This window comes from Schistocerca piceifrons, chromosome 5 (genome assembly GCF_021461385.2).
Source record: "Schistocerca piceifrons isolate TAMUIC-IGC-003096 chromosome 5, iqSchPice1.1, whole genome shotgun sequence".
Taxonomy (NCBI): domain Eukaryota; kingdom Metazoa; phylum Arthropoda; class Insecta; order Orthoptera; family Acrididae; genus Schistocerca; species Schistocerca piceifrons.
The window spans coordinates 400,949,545-400,971,801 of NC_060142.1; the positions used below are offsets into that span (position 1 = coordinate 400,949,545).

General features: G+C 41.9%; 1 protein-coding gene across 1 annotated transcript in view; it reads left to right on the forward strand.

Annotated features, from left to right (window-relative positions):
- The first annotated feature begins 1,528 nt into the window (after positions 1-1,528).
- LOC124799029 overlaps positions 1,529-22,257 on the forward strand; it is an 851,840-nt gene continuing 831,111 nt past the window's right edge. Inside the window, exon 1 of the mRNA XM_047262565.1 lies at positions 1,529-1,601. Within this exon, the coding sequence (XP_047118521.1) occupies positions 1,529-1,601 (73 nt within the window). The remainder of the gene's footprint in view (positions 1,602-22,257) is intronic.

The following is a 22,257-nucleotide window of genomic DNA, read 5'->3' on the forward strand; positions in this document are numbered from 1 at the left end:
TATTGCCTTTCCATGTTTTCCAATTCTTATCACGCAGTTATAATAAATATGAAAGATGTGAGTGAAGTGAGTGTGAGAACTGCTGTGCAAGAAGCTATGTGAACAAGTGATGGAGTGAAAGGAATTTGTGGAGCTGCCGATGGGACGTGGCAGAAATGTGACCTCACCTCTCATCATGGTGTTGTTGTTGCCACATCACCTGATACCGGTGATGCAGAGGTTCTAACAAACATTTGTCGAGGGCATATTAATGAAGTGCCTACCTATAATTGAACGAGGTTCTGTAATAGGTCCACGAGAAGCTGGATATTTCTTCTGCGACCTGGCAGAAGGACTGCGGAGGAACGTACAGGTATGTAGCTACTCTACATGACTGCTGACCGCGGTGGACACTAGAATGTGCGGTCGCAAGAAGCCATGGTTCCGGACGACCACGTGCTGCTCCCGAGAGGGAAATCCATCTTGTTCGGCGTATGGATCTGTCGCATCGTACTGCATCTGCAGCAGCAATCTGGGCAGCAGTGGGCACCACCGTGACACAACGAACTATTAGAAATTGGTTACAGCTCCACAACTTCAGTTGTGTCAAGCGAGAGCTCATCGGACAAGGTGAAGGTCTGTTGTATTTTCTAGTGAAAGCTCGTTCTGCCTCGGTGCCAGTGATGGCTGTGTGTTTGTTAGGTGGAGTCCAATTCAGGACCTGCACACAGACCGGTCTGTGTCCTAGACTCAATGGACCTAATCTGGAATTATGGTCTATGTTGCGATTTCGTGTGAAAGCAGGACCACAAGTGGTTATCCCAAGCACCCTGACTGGAAAGTTGTTCGTCAGTCTTGTGATTTGACCTGCTGTGCCTCCATTCATGGACAGCATTCCAGGGGGTGTTTTCCAACAGGATAATGGTCACCTACATACTGCTGTTGTAGCTGAACGTGCTCAACAGTGTGTTGACATGTTGCCTTGACCTGCTCGATCATCAGATCTGACTCTAATCGAGCACATATATGACATCGTCGAACGACAACTTTAGCTTCATCACGAAATAACATTAACAGTCTCTGTATTGAACAACGAAGTGCCACAGGCACAGAACTATTTACATCCAGTACCTGTGCAACACAATGCATTCACGTTTGCATGCTTCAATTCAACATTCTGGCGGTTACATGATTATTAACTTACCAGCTTTTCACATTTTCCGTGAATTATCTTCCCCTTACATTAATCTGCTAATTTGCTAGATGTGAAATGACTAACTCAACGAAGCCTCAAAATATTTCTTAATAATGTCTAACGAACAATAGAATATTTATACATTTTACAACGTAAATTAGCACGCGTTTTAGCATGCGTCATAGGAGAAGTTGTTTACTAAATTTGCCAGTATGCTCGAAAACTACATTTTGTAATTTGTTAAGATACGCTATTACTTCTGGACCAGCTGGAATGTAAGAAGTGAAGTTGTCAGCCTGAGACAGATTAGACAGCTATGGGAATGGGGATAACACAGTATAGGAGGGATGGACGATGGGGATGAAAAATATGTTAGCCCTGAGAGATGTTGTAATGGGGACTTCTTGTGGAGACACAGGAAATACAGGTTGGTTTTAGTTTTTGGGCTTTGGGCCACCGAATAAGCGAAAGTCACAAATTTTGTTAGGTCAGTTTGGGACTTAGATGTTTTCTCGAAACATTTTACGTTACAAACTCTAATGTTTTCGAGGAAATGAATCTGCATATTCATTTAGTGAGATATTAGAAAGCATCGTGTGCACTGGCTGCCTGCTTACCTTCCTTACTCCATAGTACCTTTTTTCTTAATTTTAAGACTCTCTGAAAACAATCTCTATGAAATTTAATGTAAAAAAAAGAGTACCTTTTGGCACTGGTGCACTCTCGGTTATGTGTTACTCTTGAGCGAAGTGCATCATTTCAATTCCGATCGTGAAGATAACTTCTGCACCCAGGATGTCAAGTAACCAGAAATATCACTCACTACTCCAAGATGTCATACCGTGTTTCCTTCAATAAATGTGAAATATTAAATCTTCAGAGAAGTTTGCGAAAGGAACAAATGGAATGCTAGTGACAGCCCAGATCAGGCAGTTTGCAAATAAGAAAGAGTAAATATGGTTTTTGTCAGACAATGAGGAAACATGTCGAAGCTTTTGAGTGGCTAGTGCTGAAGTGTGGTTGGAAGGGAAATACTCAATATTGAGTTCAGAGAGACACCTGTAAATGCACATTTGAAGAGGAATTACAATCGAAAGAGATAATATGGAAAGAAATAAGACTAAAGAACCCTGTTGGAAACATAACTACTGGGGATGTTGTCTAGATGCAACAGGGTGCATCACGAGGTGCATGAATTCATGATTTTGTAATTTATGTGTCCAGATCAAGGCGTTTTTGGCCTTACGTTAATATTTTCCTAGTGGCAGTCATCTTTCATGGACTTACGTCATTGCAGCGCGCTGGTAAATAGCCAACTCGTTCGAACTTCTTTATGCTAGTAGCAGATCTTAAAGACTAGCTTGAACATAAAAAACTATTAATAATTAAATATTGTTAAATTTTCTGTAACCTCAAAGCCGAGGATAGTTAATGTTCTAGCGCTAAAGGAAGTAGTAGAATATGTAATTTAACTCTAGTCTGCTAGATTATATATCATGTATGCCATGTGCCTACGATTCTATGCAAGTGGTAAACTGTATGTTTAAGAACTATGATTCATCGGTTATCATACATTCTTTTAGTTTTGTTCGCAGGTTTTATTCATCTTCGTAAATTTAAATAATTCTCACTCAGTACGTCAGTAGTTAATAACTAATGATTAACTTACTTTGCAGTAAAGTTTCTAATGTTGCTTCCTTCTTGGTTTTGTTGGAGTTATAGTTAATGTTCTAGCGCTAAAGGAAGTAGTAGAATATGTAATTTAACTCTAGTCTGCTAGATTATATATCATGTATGCCATGTGCCTACGATTCTATGCAAGTGGTAAACTGTATGTTTAAGAACTATGATTCATCGGTTATCATACATTCTTTTAGTTTTGTTTGCAGGTTTTATTCATCTTCGTAAATTTAAATAATTCTCACTCAGTACGTCAGTAGTTAATAACTAATGATTAACTTACTTTGCAGTAAAGTTTGTAATGTTGCTTCCTTCTTGGTTTTGTTGGAGTTGTTGACATTTTACATATTACTGTATGTGTGTATTTCTGGTAAAACAATACGTTGTGCAATGTATATAAGGTTATTAGTCATTCATCATAGATTGAGAGGCTTACAGTTAAAACTTATAAAATACTAAAAGAGGCACTGTGGTGTAACAGTAACTACTGTGGTATGCTTGTCTAGTATTCTCAGTTTCTTTATCATTTCATGAGCCTGTTTCATCATTTTCGTAACAAAACTTCTTTATGTTCCGTGTAAGGAGGCGATTTCTTCCGTATGTCACAGAGAATGAGATGGGAGTTAAATCTCTGATAATATCAGATTCATCATTCGCACTTTGCTTCCTAGTTGTTTCCTTAATACCATCAGCTGCCTCTTGAAATATATTCCTTGAAATACATTCCTCCAGCTGAAGCATGAGACATAGTGTCTTAGAATGATCCCAAAATAGAAATGAAAGTTTAATTGTAACATTTACACTAAGATAGTGTACAATAAATACAATAATTTTATTCAGGTTTTGAAGCGTGTGAGTAAATCTACCACATTAGTATTACTACGCTTTAGTGACTTCTTGCTTTACAGATTCCTGTTACATTTCCGACGGGCTTATAATTTCGGATTACCTTCATTAACTCAGAAAATACGAAGAATCAAGGATATCTTCAGATATGATACAGATATCTGTTTCTCCTTTTCCTCCATCAAATTACGGGAAAAGAGTGTGGGAGGTTATGGGGTTTTAATGCGGAAGCCTGCAGATGTAACAAGACTCATATGAGCTACGTCTACGTCTGCGAACTCGAAATAGCGGTATGTCCCTGTCCGCTGAGCTCCACGGAAGTCAATATTTGCTCGCATCTGTGATTGCCTTTCTTATGGAGAGCAATAATATCGCGTTCCGAACCCATCTTCTACCGCATCCAGTATCGGAAACTGGCTTATTCGGGTCCGCTGGTTTCGTAATTTCACATCAGAAGTTATAAGGCTGCAGCGTCTTCTAAGCAGAGGAAGACCCAAACACGGATATGAGCCATACGGCAAGTAGCTGAAGGTAGCTGTTGCCTTAAATGGTAGCGACAAGTTCAGTGTTATTTTAATAGAATGGATGCAAGGCCGTGCTTCCATTTCCACAGCCATATGTACAGATGACAGTCGGTACTTATACCAGCTGCATTTCCAAGAAATTTAGACATCTAGATACTATTTCAAGACTGAAGAAGAGCACTTTCAATAAAATTTTCTTTGGCCATGTCTGTACAAGGAACTGGTAACGGTTGGATTACTATTGCTTCACATGTGCAAACCAACAGGGAAATGCACTGTCTCACAAAAAAAGTGAAGTACCCAGAGTTAATGACAGTATTACAATATAAAATTGCATGTGTACGCACCATCAGCGGGTATGTACATTATTAAGAGTTGCAGTTCTCCATGATAGCTAGAACGGCCACCACAAGAGAGGATGTCCGTATTATGCACCAAGCACATCATAATCGCTTCACTTCCTCGCCTGACATCCGATAACAAGTAATAGACTCCGTTCAACATCCTGTGGCAACCAATATCATTGGTCGGAGACTAGAAGCAGCCGGACTACCAAGTTATTGTCCTACTAGCTGAGAAACCGGCCGTTGCCTGGGTATTGATTTATAGCTGTGCCCGGTACTTCATACGCGTGGATTTATGTTTGACCAGTCAAGTTACTTTGTAAACAAGGTTAGAAGTTGTATCATTGGGAACATAAACGAAGAGCTAATAGAGGAGTGAGCCATGTTGACCTGCCGGACGTGCAACACGCATTGCCTGGCCTTGTGCTTTGATGCTTAACATAAGCTCACCAGGAAATGTACACTTTTAAAAGGAAGTGATAAATTGTTAGGAATAAGTTGGATTGGAGGAATAAAAATTGGCTCGGTTGTTCCGGTTCCCGCCAAAATTTCTGCTTCTTTGTTGTTGCGTTAGAGAGGAGTAACTTTTTTTCAGTCACTTTACTGGCTTCTGGTTAGAGCCAATACAGCCACCTCAGTAGTGGAAAGACAATACGATAATGAGGGTGAATCTCGTGTCAGCGATCACGATATGAATTTGAGGACAATATATCGTCCAGTTCTCAAGTAGAGAATGTCTCTGACCACGCCGAGAATCGAACTTGTGCCCCTTAGAGAAGTATTTGAAGCCTCTGTGAGAGAAGGGTTTTGAGAGCGAGATAATGCATGACGCTCTCGATCAGATTTAAGTAGCGTCTCATTTTCTGAAGGAGTATCCAAAAAGCGAGTTAATGCCTTTTGTTCTTGAACCACAGCAAGTCTCGACTCGCGATCCCCATTAGAATTTTGAGACCTCGTAGTACTCTGGTTTTTAGCATTCCTGGTAAGTTCCTACGGGACCAAACTGCTGAGGTCATCGGTCCCTAGGCTTACACATTACTTAATATAGCTAGTGGGGAGGGGGAGGGGGTGGAAGGTGGGACGGAGCCGCGTGAACCGTGGTAAGGCGCCGCAGACCACGCGGCTACTCCGCGTGGCCCAAAAAGACTTAACCATTTTGCCGGCCGGAGTGGCCGTGCGGTTCTAGACGGTACAGTCTGGAACCGAACGACCGCTACGGGCGCAGGTTCGAATCCTGCCTCGGGCATGAATGTGTGTGATGTCCTTAGGTTACTTAGGTTTAATTAGTTCTAAGTTCTAGGCGACTTATGAACTCAGACGTTAAGTCGTATATTGCTCAGAGCCATTCCAACTCAACCATTTTCTAGACATATTTATTCGTAAACAAAACGAAAGAAAAACGTAATAAATAATGACCAAAATCAGAATTCGTTATTTCTAGCAAAGAATGAAAAATAAAAGCTGTCGAAAGAAGCAAAGTAATGTAGTTAAGATTTCAATACACAAAGTGAAAGCAGTAAATCCGCATATCTTTTAGTCTGGTCAATACGCCGATTCTTCCTGTTCGTAAAAATAAGATTGCGGCGCTTATGTCTGTCACTGTTTTAAACGTGCGAAAATGTATCTGTCACTGAGTTAAAAAAAAAAAAAAACTAATAGCACCGTCTGTTTGTTCTTTGCTGTGCTACGAATTTAACAGCGCCATCTATTTTTTGTTTGCAGTACTACGACGTGATGATCAAATGTTTGAAGTGCTAAGCTGAGCTGATGATTTTGGAAGGAACTTTATATTACAATATCTTTCTTTCGTGTAATAATTTTTATGAAATAAAGTTGTCCCAAGCTATTTTCCATTTACCTGTGAAAACCCCTTTAATATTGATGTAGATTTGTAGACTAGCGTGTTTAAAGAGACAAACAGACGGACACACCATGGCACTATTTTTTTATTATTAGTATACATTCATAGCTTACCGTTAACGCCACAACACAAACGGCTGCCTATGGAGTAGCTCCGTGACCGAGCAGCATAATGAATGGCTTCGCACAGTAGATGTGTTATGCATCGTGATTGTGCACTGCCATCATCGGCGAATATGTCGGCGAACTGTGGAAAGACTGCATTCTTCCAGTGTTTTGGAGAAGCGCAAGGGTCTTACATCTGGCCTCATGATGTGAGGAGCCATCTGGTATGAATTTGGATCATAGCTGGTAGCGACTGTGAGAACGCTGACCGCACAACGGGGAATATAGTGTCACTATTTTTCAACAGGACGATGCCCGTCCACACATGGCACGAGGCTCTATGAACTGTCTCAGTGGCGTTGAGATACATCCATAGTCGTCAAAATGTCCAGATCTGCCCACGATGGAACATGTGTGGGACCAAATACGACGCCACATCGTCCCTGTGCCGGTATCCAAGATATAATGACCAGTTACTTCAGTTGTGGCCCAGCTTCATTGAGGAGATAATGCAATGGTTTTACGACACATTTCCAAACCAGATCCATGCATGCCATCCAGGTCTGATAATAGGGCTTGTACTGCCAAATTCTTTGTACATTGACTCGATTTTGTAATCACTGAAGTAACACCACATACCTTCTCCAACTGTGAAGTTTGATTTCGTTTCTTTCTCCCCTTTTGGGTGTTTTTGCCAGGCAGTGTAGTTGACCCGTCAACGAAAACATCACTCAGCCAAGTCCAGATCCGTTCGTTATTGGTGTTGCCATTTATAAAGAGAGGGTATTTAACCCAAGTTTACAAAATGCCATTCACCTTGTTCAGATCGTGAATCAAACCCAAACTATCTCCGATTCTTATCCTTAAATCTGTTGATCCCAGAAGCTTCTCCCCCCCCCCCCCCACTCGGCCCCAAACGCTCATGGGAAATGAATAGTAACCACCTGAAAGATTAAAAGTGTGTACCACAGTATCGTAGAATGTAACGCAAACCATCTGCTTACACAAATGGGTTGTATCCATCCGTGATGCTGATGTACTGTTCCACCGAAACAATTTCTTTCCTCTTGCTCTCCAAAATAAACTGACGACGCAAAGCATTATGATGACTGAACCGGGCGTGAGTCGTACTTCGGTAGCTCAGTTGGTAGAGCACTTGCCCGTGAAAGGCAAAGGTACCGAGTTCGAGTCTCGGTCGGGCGTACAGTTTTAATCTGCCAGGAAGTTTCATATCAGCGCACACTCCGCTGCAGAGTAAAAATCTCATTCTGGATTATGATGACTGCCAACCGCAAGGCTAATTACAGCCTGATGGTGGAGTAGGTAAGTGACATGATAAGAAAAGTAAACAACTGGAACGGAGACGAATGGGTAATTACTCTAGTGACGATATGGTCCAAACGTGGAAAAGTCCACTAACATAAGCGATTTTGATAAATGACAGGATTTTATGGCCCAGAGACTGCGAACGAGCATCTCGGGAAAGGCAAAACTAATCGCTTGTAAATGTGCTACTGTGCCAGCTTTCTTGGAATGTGACTGAATGACAGTGAAACCATGAGTATGCAGCAAGGTATTGTATGTCCATACCTCGTCACAGAATGTGGAAGTGGATATGTATCCACTCTGTACAGAAGGTTAAAAGATCAAATGGCGAACTGTGGCAGATGTGTACAGATTTGCTGCAAGCAAAAGTGTTACGGAGCATACCGTCCAGCTCACAATGCTGACTATGGGGCTCTGCAGCGGATCGCCCCTACATGTTCCAATTTTGGCCTAACGACGTCATTTACAACTGCAGTGGAGATAACAGAGATAGCGCCATGGATAAATGGAAACGTACTGCTTTGTCGATGGTTGTGTCATCCATGCGAATGTCTTCTTAAAACAGGCCCCATACCATGGGACGGCAATATTATACTATGAGGGAAATTTACCTAGGCTTCCATGGGACCTGTGTTAGTACTTGAAGGCGCCATGATAGCTGTGGAGTTAATGAACGTTATTGCAGACTGCCTGCATACCTTCATGGTCAATGTCTTCTCCAATGACTGTGGCATCTTCCAACATGGTAACGGTCACAAGGTTAGAACCATGTTATAGTGGTTTGAGGAGCATGGTTGAAAACTGCTGATTTCTTGGCCACCATACTCGCCTACAGAATCCATCTCGAAAGCTTTCAGATGCCAAATGCACGCCTACAAATCGCAGTCCCCTAATTGAAAATACCGTGTGTAGACTTATGGTGAAACATTCCAACGGAAAACAAAATTGATCTGTTGCATTCCAGAGGCGAGCAAACGTGATGTTAAGTAGGTGGCCATAATGTAGTTGGTTACTCACCTATAACCCGCATTGAGACCATCCTTCCGAGGAGCGTTCCTCAGTACAACAGCCCAACAATAAGAAACGCCACCAAGTCAATCTCTCTCATCGACATGTTTCAGCTACATGTTAACACCTATTGCAGGCACAAAGAGGCTTACCTTCCACATAGCAGCATTGGCATATCTGTTTAAACTAGAGATCCTTACCTGAACTCAAGGGGCGCAATTGTCTTGTTACAAATTCAGATTCTTTCGTGTCTTAAGAACACCAAATTATCCAGGGCATGATCGATATCATATTTCCTGACCAACGTTCCAAGTTTGGTAATAGCTTTCGTATGTCATTTCCTTCATCCGTACAGGACCAGAGCACCCAATTCTCACCTACAGAAATTTTATTACCATATGATATCAGAATAATTGCTAACCAAATTTTATTACACTGTGCTCATTGTTCCACGTGTCTGACCTGAAACCGTTGTGGAATCATGCTTTGTGCATGCCTACAACAAGGCTTGTCAACCTGTGGTCTGAGGTTATAAATTGCATATACTTTTTACTGTCCATCATAACCATTGCCCATACACCTACTATTCCTACATGCATGTGACGTGAAGCCATGCTGAAAATTGTTGCCTTCGAGTTTTTATGGGAAAACACGTAAAACTCCTTAATTAAAATATCTTTGTTCACACTCTACATCTTTATTCTTCATGTCTACTTATTTATTTCACAACACCTCACTACGAACACATGTTTCCCAAGGAGAAACCAGTTTGTTGATACTGTCACTATAGAAAGTTTGACTTTGTTGACCGAGCCACAACCTCACCTGCACTTGCGAGTCTTCAACACTATCAAAGTGAAGTCTACGAAGGTGTTCTTACGTTTTGGAAACAGATGAAAGTGGGATGGGTCATGTCAGGACTGTATGGAGGAAGATCAATGACAGTGATCTCAAGGCTTTGGAGTGTTGCACATGTCTCAGGGCTCATGTGTGGTCTGGCTTTTTGATGACGAAGAAGAGGGTGCTCCATGAATGGACGAACTCGAATTTGAGCTCTCAGTTTTTGGAGGGTCTCTCTTACACTGACATAATTACGCTACACACCGTTATCTTACATACTACAATTCAGTGCCCTCTAGTTACAACTTGTGCCAGTGAAGTGGACAAGTCGTCTAAGCAATACGCATGACACACCTCAACCGATATATGGAACAGAGTAAAAAGTTGAGACACAATACTTTACAGCAGGCTCTCGATTTCAGGCCATATTGGTTCACAAGCATGCCATGCTTAACTCTCGATCAGGCACAATTCTGGGGCTGCTTTGTTGGGACGCAATCAGCATCACAGGCACAGATTTTGAAATCACCTATTATCTCATATTTTCAACTGTAATGCCTAAACGAAATAAATGGCTTCCCTTGGAATGTTTAAGAACAGAACATATGAAAATGTATGCTTAAAAAGCCTTGCCATTGCAGTTTTCATTACATAAATTTTTCTAAAAATAAATTTATGTAAAAAAGCAGTAAATTTTTGAAAAATACTCCACTTTTAAGTCACTATTTTAATGCTAGTGTCTTTTACACTCTCTCAGGATCTACAGAAGGAACACAATGGCGCACAGAGAAACAAAGCTGGAAGACAGTATTTGGATGGGATAAGCAGGTTGGGTTGTGGCAGTTTTTATATTCATTGTTTGATATCCTTCTGCAACCCATATCTTTAGTGCAGGTGGTGCATCTTCATGTCTTGGTATGTAGGAGAGGTGTTGATTTCTCTGTTTTTCTATGGGGTTAAGTCTTCTGTGTCAGCTTTGCAAGCTGGAGAGGATTCCAGTCATGTTCATTCTTCTTACGCACAGCTCTCCAAGAACAAGTTGATGTGCCAGTAATTCAAAAAAGAAAAATAATTAGCATTGGTCAGCACTCTGTGTTTCAGCTCACAACGCCACATTTAGTTAAATTCTAAAAACTGACTATGTCTGTTCTGTTTCTGTCTCCAGATTCAGGATCAGTGACACTGTCATTATGAAGCGAAAATAGAAGAAACACTTTTTTATTCTCGGCAGTATGAAGGAAACCAAAACTTTCCCTTCATAAAAGCCAAACATACTGCTGTGATGTTTGTTCGCTTTCCTATGAATATAATCCTATGGCAATTGTCTTTTACTTTTCTGACAGTTCCAACATAGTACTGCTTCTTTGTCTTCAAATACTTGATTAGGTCAAATCAGAAAACTACAAACAGATCCGTTGAACGCTTAACCGTTCTCTCGACAACTTAACTAGATATTTGATGACACTGAAAAGATTCACATGCCAAAGTACGAATATAGGTCTCCATGTTGACTGTGTATATCATTTTAGCACCAACAAGAGCAAAATGGTTAACTCCATGTTTGTTTGGTTTTAACGGTATGTACTACCAAAAACACATCTATCACAAAAACCTGGAAGCACTTCTATGCGATCTTATTCCTGGAGCAATAACTCTATTGACAATTTTCCACGATATTTTCATGAATTTAACAAATAAGAGCTAGCTGGTCACTTTCTTTCCATTGGGCACTGGCAGTTAGGCCGACATAACGAGGGCATCGTATCAGACTCTTAAACAGTTTGAGATGTATGACGTCAGCGAACTTTTCAACGCTGTCTCCCCCAGCCCCCCCCCCCCCCCCCCCCCGCCCCTCCTCCCAAAGTTACTCTACATTTTGACGAGCCACTTCATTCGCACTTGATATCCACAAAAAGTCAATAAAAGCACATAGTTAAATTACGTCTCTCTCTGGAGAGACGATCCTTGATACTGTCAATGTATTTGTTGTGTATTTGACGATTGTTTCAAAGATATCATCAGTTAATAAATTATTCGAACATGCGACTGCACTTTCAGCTTTCTTGGCGTTTCCTATGACTCCAGGAAGGTGAGTGACTCTGTAGTGAGGTCCCAGGCGAAGTCTACCGCAACACGGCTTCTAGACCCAAATTCAAGTTTCTTTGTTGTCCCTTCCTTCTCCATCTTCAGCAGTACTATCACCATCTCGCTCCGTAAAATAATTGTCTTCACGTTTTACCACCTCGTCTTGTGAATCAAGATCACTATCACCACAAAGATCCTCCGATAGCATAGGGTCTTCCTCGTCATTGCACATCAGCAAATCGTGCAGTTCTTCGAGGTGACGTGGATTAAACAAACTCCAATAGCTACGAGTCATATCTGTGGAGAATATGGACTGTTAAAGAGAGAATACCAGGAAAGGCCGAGTTCAGTGTACTATATATTTTCACGAAATATTCACAACACATCAATAAATTATCAAGTGAGTAAAATACAACACTGATAAAATAGACCAAATAATTGACACTAATGTAAGTGACACGTAATCAGGCACAGCTTGTAAGCCACTAGCGTAATCACATCTGCCCTCCGCGAATGTCGCGCGAAAACTAATGCAAGCGTTGTAATCGGCGCCTGGAGGTAGGGAGGTACTAATGGCGGAGAAATCCGTGCCACCTAGTGGAGAGAAGGGAACAAAAACATGTCAGCTGTTCCCGTCAGGCTGACTGGGACCGACGGAGGATTACAGGTAGTGGGACGTAATTTCTTGCTTATATTTCTTACGAAAAATGATGTGTCTCCGTTCATGATAGGTAACCACACTATTTACTCAGATATCGCTACATCCACTGGAGTTTAAAGACTTTTGTATTTCAAATTTAATTTAATTCTCGTGTATTATTTGTTGGACGGTGTACTTGATAATGAACACACGCTCGAATCTTAATAGTAGTGCCTAATAAAGTTGTTATTAAATGTAACGTCCTGGTCTAGACGACGTGTTTAATTACATTCATCAACTCTTTGGTGGCCAACAAGAGCACGTATCATGACTTGGAAAATGCAGGTGATTAATGATGTAATCGTCATACATTTTAAATGCTTTTTTAACAACACGTGATATTATTGAATTCCCTCTAATGAAAACTCCCGAATAATTCGTCTGTTTCAATGACAACCCTACATTAGAGTGTTTAGCCTTGATTGAAATGGAGCATAGCGTCATGCGTGATAACATCTTACGGTCAATTGCTCGGGACGATACTGGTCGGTGTAATTACTAGTCTGTAGCCACGTGTCAGGCGGTAATTGGTGGTAGCAGCGAGCGCTCGCCGCTCTAGCTTATTGGTCAGCGCCAGCTAAGCCTGTCTGCGCCTGCTTGTGCTCCAGCGGCCTGAGCTAGTCGGCCCGGCGGCTTAAAGCAGACGTGATCCCTAACGTCTTGCTCACACAAGGCTGCCCGTGTCATCAGACATAAATGCCATCAGAGAACTAAACTAGATGATGCTCCTCTTTATGTGTTGAGGTTCAGTGACGCCTTTAGATCACAGACAGCTGGTATCAGACTAAAGAACATCGGAGGCACACTCTGTCAAACCCAGAAACTGAAACTGACTCTAATGGCAACGCACTTAATCTGGAAATAAAACTGAACGGACCCTTCTTTCCGCATCCTGTCATATATTTTATATTGCAACTTTCACCCACTTTAACGCTCAGGACCACTTTCATTCAAGCAGATAGCTCCCCTCTGCAAACCCACCCCTAGTAACAAAACGTTCTTCATCTGCTGTGTGTTGTTCGTCAGTGTACGGTGCTCCTTCGAAGTTTTCAACTTACGCACGTCACAATTCAAATACCAGCAAATACACTATCGGAAAAATTTGATAAAGATTTTTTGTTTGCAACAGTCCAGGAGTATATGAAATGAGTACATAAAATGATTAAATTTTCGGATCAGTAGCACAAGTCGTTCTGAGGTGCCAGGTATCGACTCATGCTGAAACAGGCATGTTGGTATGTGGTATAGACTCCACGGGCGGCAATACAGGCGCTGACACTAGCATTGCTTCGATCGTTCAAGTGGCGAATACTGTCCTGCAAAACACTACTGGTCATTAATATTGCTACACCAAGAAGAAGTGCAGATGATAAAAGGGTATTCATTGGACAAATACATTATGATAGAACTGACATGTGAATATATTTTCACGCAATTTGGGTGCATAGATCGTGAGAAATCAGTACCCAGAAAAACAACCTCACGCCGTAATAACGTCCTTGATACGCCTGCGCATTGAGTCAAACAGAGGTTGGATGGCGTGTACAGGTACAGCTGCCCATGCAGCTTCAACACGATACCACAGTTCATCAAGAGTAGTGACCGGCGTATTGTGACGAGCCAGTTGCTCGGCCACCATTGACCAGACGTTTTCAATTGGTGAGAGACCTGGAGAATGTGATGGCCAGGGCTGTATCCAGAAAGTCCCGTACAGGACCTGGACATGCGGTCGTGCATTATCCTGTTGAAATTTAGGGATCGAATGAAGGGTAGAGCCACGGGTCGTAACACATCTGAAATGTAACGTCCACTGTTCAAAGTGCCGTCAATGCGAACAAGAGCTGACCGAGACGTGTAACCAATGGCACCCCATACCATCACGCCAGGTGATACGCCAGTATGGGGATGACGAATACACGCTTCCAATGTGCGTTCAAGGCGATGTCGCCAAACACGGATGCGACCATTATGATGCTGTAAACAGAACCTAGATTCATCCGAAAAAATGACATTTTGCCATTCGTTCACCCAGGTTCGTCGTTGAGTACACAACGCATGCCCTCCTGTTTGTGATGCAGCGTCAAGGGTAACCGCAGTCATGGTGTCCGAGCTGATAGTCCATGCTGCTGCAAACGTCGTCGAACTGTTCGTGTCTTGCAAACGTCCCATCTGTTGACGCAGGGATCGAGACGTGGCTGCATGATCCATGCGGATAAGATGCCTGTCATCTCGACTGCTAGTGATACGAGGCCGTTGAGATCCAGCACGGCGTTCCGTATTACCCTCCTGAACCCACCGATTCCATATTCTGCTAACAGTCATTGGATCTCGACCAACGCCAGCAGATATGTCGCGATACGATAAACCACAATCGCGGTAGGCTACAATCCGACCTTTATCAAAGTCTGAAATGGTACGTTTTTCTCCTCCTTACACGAGGCATCACAACAACGTTTCACCAGACAACGCCGGTCAACTGCTGTTTGTGTATGAGAAATCGGTTGGAAACTTTCCTCATGTCAGCACGTTGTAGGTGTAGCCACCGGCGCCAACCTTGTGTGAATGCTCTGAAAAGCTTATCATTTGCGTATCACAGCATTTCCTTCCTGTCGGTTAAATTTCGCGTCTGTAGTACGTCATCTTCGTGGCGTAGCAATTTTAATGGCCAGTAGAGTGTGTCATGCCACGCCTGCTCGACCTGTTCACGTTGTTCTGAAAGAGAGTCCCATCGTACCCCACATGTGCTCGACCGGCGACGAGGCTGAAAATCGTGCTGGCCAGCAAAGCTGCAGCTCAGTTCTGCTGAAACCACTTATCACCTTCCTGTTGCAAGAACGGTAAAAGGTCCTAATAACATTCTGATTGTACCGAAACCTGTTAGCCTTCCCTCCAGAAACACCAAGAGCAAGCGAGAGTTGTAGCTTACCGCAACCCAGACCATAAGGCTGCGTTCACACTGCCGGCCGGGCCGAGCCGAGCCTGGCCGGGCCGCCGCCCGCTTTGATATCAAACACATGGTTTTGAATTCCGGTGTTCACACCGGCGGCAGGGCCGCGCCGACACGGCGTGAGCCTCCCGGAGCCGAGCCGGCGACATCCCGAGTGTTTCATATTGCCGGCGCGAGCCGACCGCAGGTGCGAGCATGTGGAGCAGCACTACAGCTTCAGCAGGACACGCATCACACGTCTCCCTTCTGCTTTCATCACAAGTGTGACTGCACACGTCTTTTATTTTAAGATGTTACCTCACATTTCACAATCTGTGAGGAAAAATTACGTTTATTATAATGATACATGCGAAGTTACTTTTATTTCATTTATTTAATCTACCGTGTTTACATGCATTTACAACAACAGCTTGCCAGCGATCGTGGCATTGACACCAATGAACAGTTCGCATTTACTTGTAAATGGAGACAGATATGAGTGTCACTGAGGGATGACAATGCATTGTAAAGTCATGCTGTGGCACGTTACTATAAGCTGTTGTCTGTGACATCTTTTTGCGATGTTCTTACTTTAACGAATGCAGAATAACATATACATGACATTAACTTGTGTCCATCAATTTGGTATCAGAAATTCAGCTAGTATGACAGTAATGATGCAGCTTCCAGATTATGGAACGAAGTAACCGAGGAGTGTGTTTCAGATAGTACGCACAAATACAAATTATTTTCCTTTATAATTTTATTTGTTTTATTTACAATGAAATGAGATCCACCAAAATACAGTATATAGCTAAGTACTTTCAATTCCAAAATTTATTTTTGAAAGGTTTTTTAATTATTTTAAGTTGCATTTTTAACGAAATATTCAACAAAAGTGTTCCTGACAGTTTTCGAACGTAATGTGGAATTTCTGTTGAATGTGGCACCAGCTGCTAGTCCACAGGATGAAGAGATCAGTCTGATATATCATCATTAGTGGCAGTTGAAAAAACGTCGCCACTGCCAAGCACAGTATCACAAAGGAAATAAAAGAAGTAGTGGGCCAAATATTGAAGAAGAATTTTTAAAGCTCGAAAAGGACAAATTAGCTGTATTGAAGACACATCAAGACATGACCCAAAACGATGATACATACCACTTCCTGATGAATCTCTGGAGTGCAATAAACTCCCTTCCAGTTCAGCGGCAAATGTTTGTGAAACTTAAAATACAAGAGCTTGTTTATAATGAATTGGAGGCAGTGAGTGCAGTGCCAGGTTCTTCAAAACAATGACTGCGCTAATTCAACTTACTTCTTCATTACAGACAACTTTGCTTTTTGTATTATATTAATGTGAAACTGAATTCCGTTTTGTAATTGTTGCCTGAAATGTTCTTTGATAGTGACACAAGTTATTACCCAATCTGCAATATAAATAAAAGTTTTTCAGGAACGTTCTTTATTATTGTAATTAAAACCTTTACTAAATTCCAGTCGATATTCTTAGGGGGAGTCAATGTCCACCCTATTATAATGTGCTCAAAATTCGACGAGTCACCATAATGTGAAAACATAACCAAGATAACAATGAAATCATTGTTACATAAGACGGTTCTAATTGGATAGTGGTGAAAAACTTCTGGCTGCACCTGTGTTGTCTTCGACCCACAGCTGGTAATGAATTAAGATCCCTTTGCCGCTGGGGACAAGACCACCAAGGGGAAAAAAAATACACAGAAGGAAACAGTGACACACACATCTCATCCTTTACACTGCTTTGAATTAGACGAGAATCCAACACATCAATCGACAATAATTCATTTACCTGTCCTGGTGTGCTTGAGGCTATGCTGAATCCGCGCATTTTCTTTCAGTTACAGTAGATAAATCGAAATGGCAGCACCTTACAGAAAACGATAATTTAATCATTTCGTCGTCAAATGATCCAGCAAAGCGTTGATTGAAACGCTGTCCCACTCAGCCTTGGTTTCATTGCATTAATTTCCTAAAATAGATTACTTGTAAGAGCTATCCACAGATCTTTCTAAGTGGAGATAGGGTCGATCTAAAGAATGTAATTATTTACAGCTTGCGGTGCCACACTTACGTGAACTGCAAAAGCGATAATACAAAAAAATGAACTTTTTGCGCCTTAGTCAAACTTAGACATAGAAACATCTGTAAATGTATTTATATTTTTTAACATCTGCTATTTATTATATGCAATTAGAAAGAAATCATGTAGAATGTTGCAAGCTTTTATTACAATGCATCAGGAGCAAGATCTCATCTTAGATTAATATACTCTTATCTAATAGTTAGAAATACGAAATTCACATTATACTAATTGTAGGATGTTGATGACAAATAATGTTTGTCTTTTGTGATGCAACGTGTGGCCAATTATAAAAGCATAGCAGATGATTGTCCAGTAGCCGAGGGTAAAATTCTTATACATTTGGATTTATCTAGACAATGAGACCATTAAAATAATACGAGGGACCGACATTAGGTATGCGCTGATCACTAGTAATTAGTTTTTTTTCTGTCCTGCATTATATGACTACACTAAACCAAGCTGTAACCGCGCGAACTCCGTGGCTTGCGGACGCGGCACTGACGCCACTGACGCCACTGAATAGCTCGCATTACTTGTGACCCGAGACAGATATCAGTATCATTATCATTTCAAAAACTTTTTGGTACTTTTAGCTACATTTCATTCCGAACAATGTATGGTCTAAAACGGCTCTAACAGGAAGTTACCCCCTACATAATTTTTTCACTACAAGATTTGTAAATCAAGTGCGCAACGTTGACAAATAGCATCATTTCACAATGACTGTTAACAAATATGGAAAGATATATGATTCAATACGAAGCTAAGACGTTACAATACCACGTGTACAAAAATCAGATTTTGTAGCCGCATACTTTCTTCAAAATCGGTTGGGAAGCGTTACGAAACTAAGAAATCACTCGAAACGAAAAGTAGACTTTTTCTTTTTTCACGACGTAAGTAACGCTTTTAAGGAAAAAATAAGTTCATAAAACGATGTGGCGAAGTCTTATATACCGCTAAGAATTTTTAAAACATGAAAATCGGAGAAGTGGATTTTCCCCCATTTCGCCGTCCCGGCTCGGCGCGGCGCGCAATGTGAATGCACTACACGTCGGCCTGAGCTGGCTAGGCACGAGCCGAGCCAGTACGCGTCATCCCGGCCCGGCCCGGCCGGCAGTGTGAAGGCAATCTATAAGGCCTGCAGAGGGACCAGTGTCTCTTGGACAAGTACACTCTACGGGACAGCGCTCACAGGTCTACATCGTACGTGGAAATGACCATTACTTGCGTGCAGCCAGAATCTGCTTTCATCGCTGAAGACCACGGCGCACCATTCCATCTTCCAAGTTGTACTGTGACGGCACCAATCAATCGAGCCGTGCACATCACTGCTGTGGCGTACTTGGAGGACGGGCTAAAGGTGTTCGTGCTCGTAGAACCACTGCTAATAACCGGTTCACAACAATTCATATTGATCCGTCGAGGATCACAAGCCCTCTTATTTGTGCTGCGAAAGCAGAACGATTGCCACCACTGACTTTAGGATATGACGTTCCAGGTGGGCGTCTGTGCTGTGTCGACGTCCAGAATCTCGTCTGCGGGAGTGTAAGAAATTTCACCTGACCACTGATAGCAGTAGCGTTGCACGACCGACGCAGCACGTCCAACTTGTGTGACAATTCTCCGAAAGAGCCACCCGACACTCTGAAGGGCACAATTGTATCTCTTTCAAACCCGCTCATTTGGCTGTAGGTAACACGAGTGGGTCTCCGTGGCATGGTTGCCTGTTTGCTTCACACATTTGCACCGCACTGAGCCCTCTGACTGTGAGCATTCTCTATTAAAGGGTAGACACAGGTGATGTTCTGACATATGTGCCACTACGCTATCTGTTGGTGGAAGAGATTTAAATCATTACCAGCACATCCACTATCCCCCAGCTGGCACATGCGACGACGATCAGATCAAAATCAACGTCGTCTTTCCAGGTTACTATTTTCTTGTTTTTTTTTCCCAGCAGTGAACGTCTTGCGGAAATGGAGATCCCCATACCACGAAGAGCAGCGGATATCACGCAGGCGTCAAAATACGCTTATTCACACCTATATTATGCGTGATTTATTAAACCAGTTTCTGCGAATAGTGATTCCATAGAAACGTCCGCAGATCATCTCCTGCCATACCCAGTGGTAGATGAGCTTGCGCACCGCCCCTGGTGACCACGATCTTGATGGGAGACGAAATCGTAGTCGGTGTTACAAATGTACAACTCGGTGAAAATAGTAGGAATGTGTTTTCGGTACGACTTCACATGTTTCTTTTCATAGTGATCAGGATTTGTTGCATAAATGTGTTTAGCAGTCCTTGTAATAGTTAACAAGCTATACTATTTGATGGCAAATGACAACTAAGTTATATTTCACGATAAATAAAGCCTTTGGCCATATAGATATCAAAAGGCAATACTCCCAATACCCCAAACGTAATTCTCTGTGTTCGTGGTGTGTATCACATGTGACTTGTTTCTGTCAGAGGCTGAGGCCAAATCGGATGATGTACCCGTAACTTATGGAAAATTTTTATCCTTTGACTCCTGTTACAATTTTATATTGAGAAGAGCCTCTACTGTGGGCATTTACTAGTGAGCATTCACTCTGAAGTACGACAAATGTAATCTGGCTGCTATCTAAAGTCATGGCTTGGGATAATTCTTGTTTTATCAATTTTATATATGACAAGAGCCACTAAGCTTTAGCTAATCTAAAGTAACACCATCTGATGTAACAAGGCCCACTCCTTCTGAAGAAGATATTTTTAGAAACTGATTGGCTCATTTTTTCAACCTCTTCAGATTTACACAGTTGCTGTTTCGCAGCCATGTTTTAAATTTAAAAAAAAAAGAATAGTTCGGTACGTCGACATTATAAGCAATATAGATAAAACATTCAGAATCTCACTCATTACTAGTTGGCTGTAGGAGAACATAATGTGGCAACTGAGTTTGTAACGTTAGCAGTAGTTATGTGTGCTATTGATAAATCTAGGCATTAGTGTTTCAATAGAGCTTACAGTACTTATATCCTCGCTTCGTGAAACTGTGGGAGTTTGATGCCCCGATACCTGTTTTACTACCAACTGAACCAAAGCCGGCCGGAGTGGCCATGCGATTCTAGGCGCTACAGCCTGGAGCTGAGCGACCGCTACGGTCACAAGTTCGAATCCTGCTTCGGGCATGGATGTGTGTGATGTCTTTAGGTTGGTTAGGTTTAATTAGTTTTAAGTTCTAGGCGACTGATGACCTCAGAAGTTAAGCCGCATAGTGCTCAGAGCCATTTGAACCATTTTGAACTGAACCAATTAAATCTTCTCCAGCGTATTTGAGTGTGATATTAGACGGTTTCCAATACTGAGCGCTAAAATACAGTAATACTGTACATATAATTGGGGGAAGCACAGCTATAAGGGACCGCTATAATAAAACCCTGGAAAATTTAAATTGCCGGTGTAAAAGTCTTTGTCTTAGCTTCACAAAGAGATTTAACAGCTCCACACCGTGCAAACCTACCGAAATGAGAACTTCTGCATACGTTAATTTCAAAAATAACCTGCCAGTGAGTGATCTATACCATAGCACATCGTTCAGTAACTGTATGGGCACTGTTCCTCATAGAAATAACTATAAAACAAAAGAAAAAAAGGGTGCCGCAGAAAAACGGGCTGTTCCAACTGGTCTCTAAAAGTGAAATGGTATTATTGGCAACACGGAATGCTTTTAGTATGTTTACGGTACGTACACCATTTGTCGGGATGGAGTGCTGGAGCGGGCCTGAGCGTGTTGTGGTTGCGAAGACTATCTACAGAAACGGTGACGACGTTGCTGCTGCTGCTGCTAGACGGGAATAGCCTCGTCATTTCAGCCTTAGACGGAATGGGCCAGTACCATCGACGCATGCAGTCGGGTTGTGGGTGACGAACTTTGAAGCAACAGAAAGTCCTCTTAAACTTAATTTGTCAAGAAGGCCATGAAGTTATCACTCACAGGAACAAATACGGAACCTGCAAGTTATTGTAGACAACAGTCCAAATCGTTCTGTGTTACAAATTTCACCAGGAGTGGGAATGTCCAGTCATACTGTGCACAGAATATTACAGAATGATTTAATTGCAATTGAACAACATACAAATTGTGAAACAGTTAAATGATGATGGTCTGTTGACTGAAATTAGGGATAGTATTCGCTTCAGTGAGATGGCTACGTCTCATTATGCTCAAATTTCAGTGGCAACAGTGGGCACAGTGTTTGGTAAATACATCATTTCAAGCAATGGGAACATTTTGAAGCAACCCAGATCTCTCGGCTTATCGGCTGTAATTAATTCCTCTGGGTGTTCCTGGAAGATGAGCTATATATTACACGTTCATACACAACTGCGGAACTGAAAGATACCATTTGTGCAGAGATCATAAACATCGCTATACAGAAGCTTGAACGTGCAGTGAACGATTTACGTCGCAGATTGTCTAAATGTCAACGTAACAACTTCCTACTAGACACAATTTTCAAAAAGTGAACAATGCGTGAAATGGCAGTATATAATGATCTCGTTGTTGTGGTTGAAAATGTGTTACTATATAAACCTCGGCCTGTAATTTTCATACACAAATCGCACAGTTTTTCTGCCAGACCGTGCATTCGTGGTAACTACAATAGTTGCGGCGCAATTACAAATCGCTCAGTCCAGAATGTACGCAACATGACGACTGATTTTATT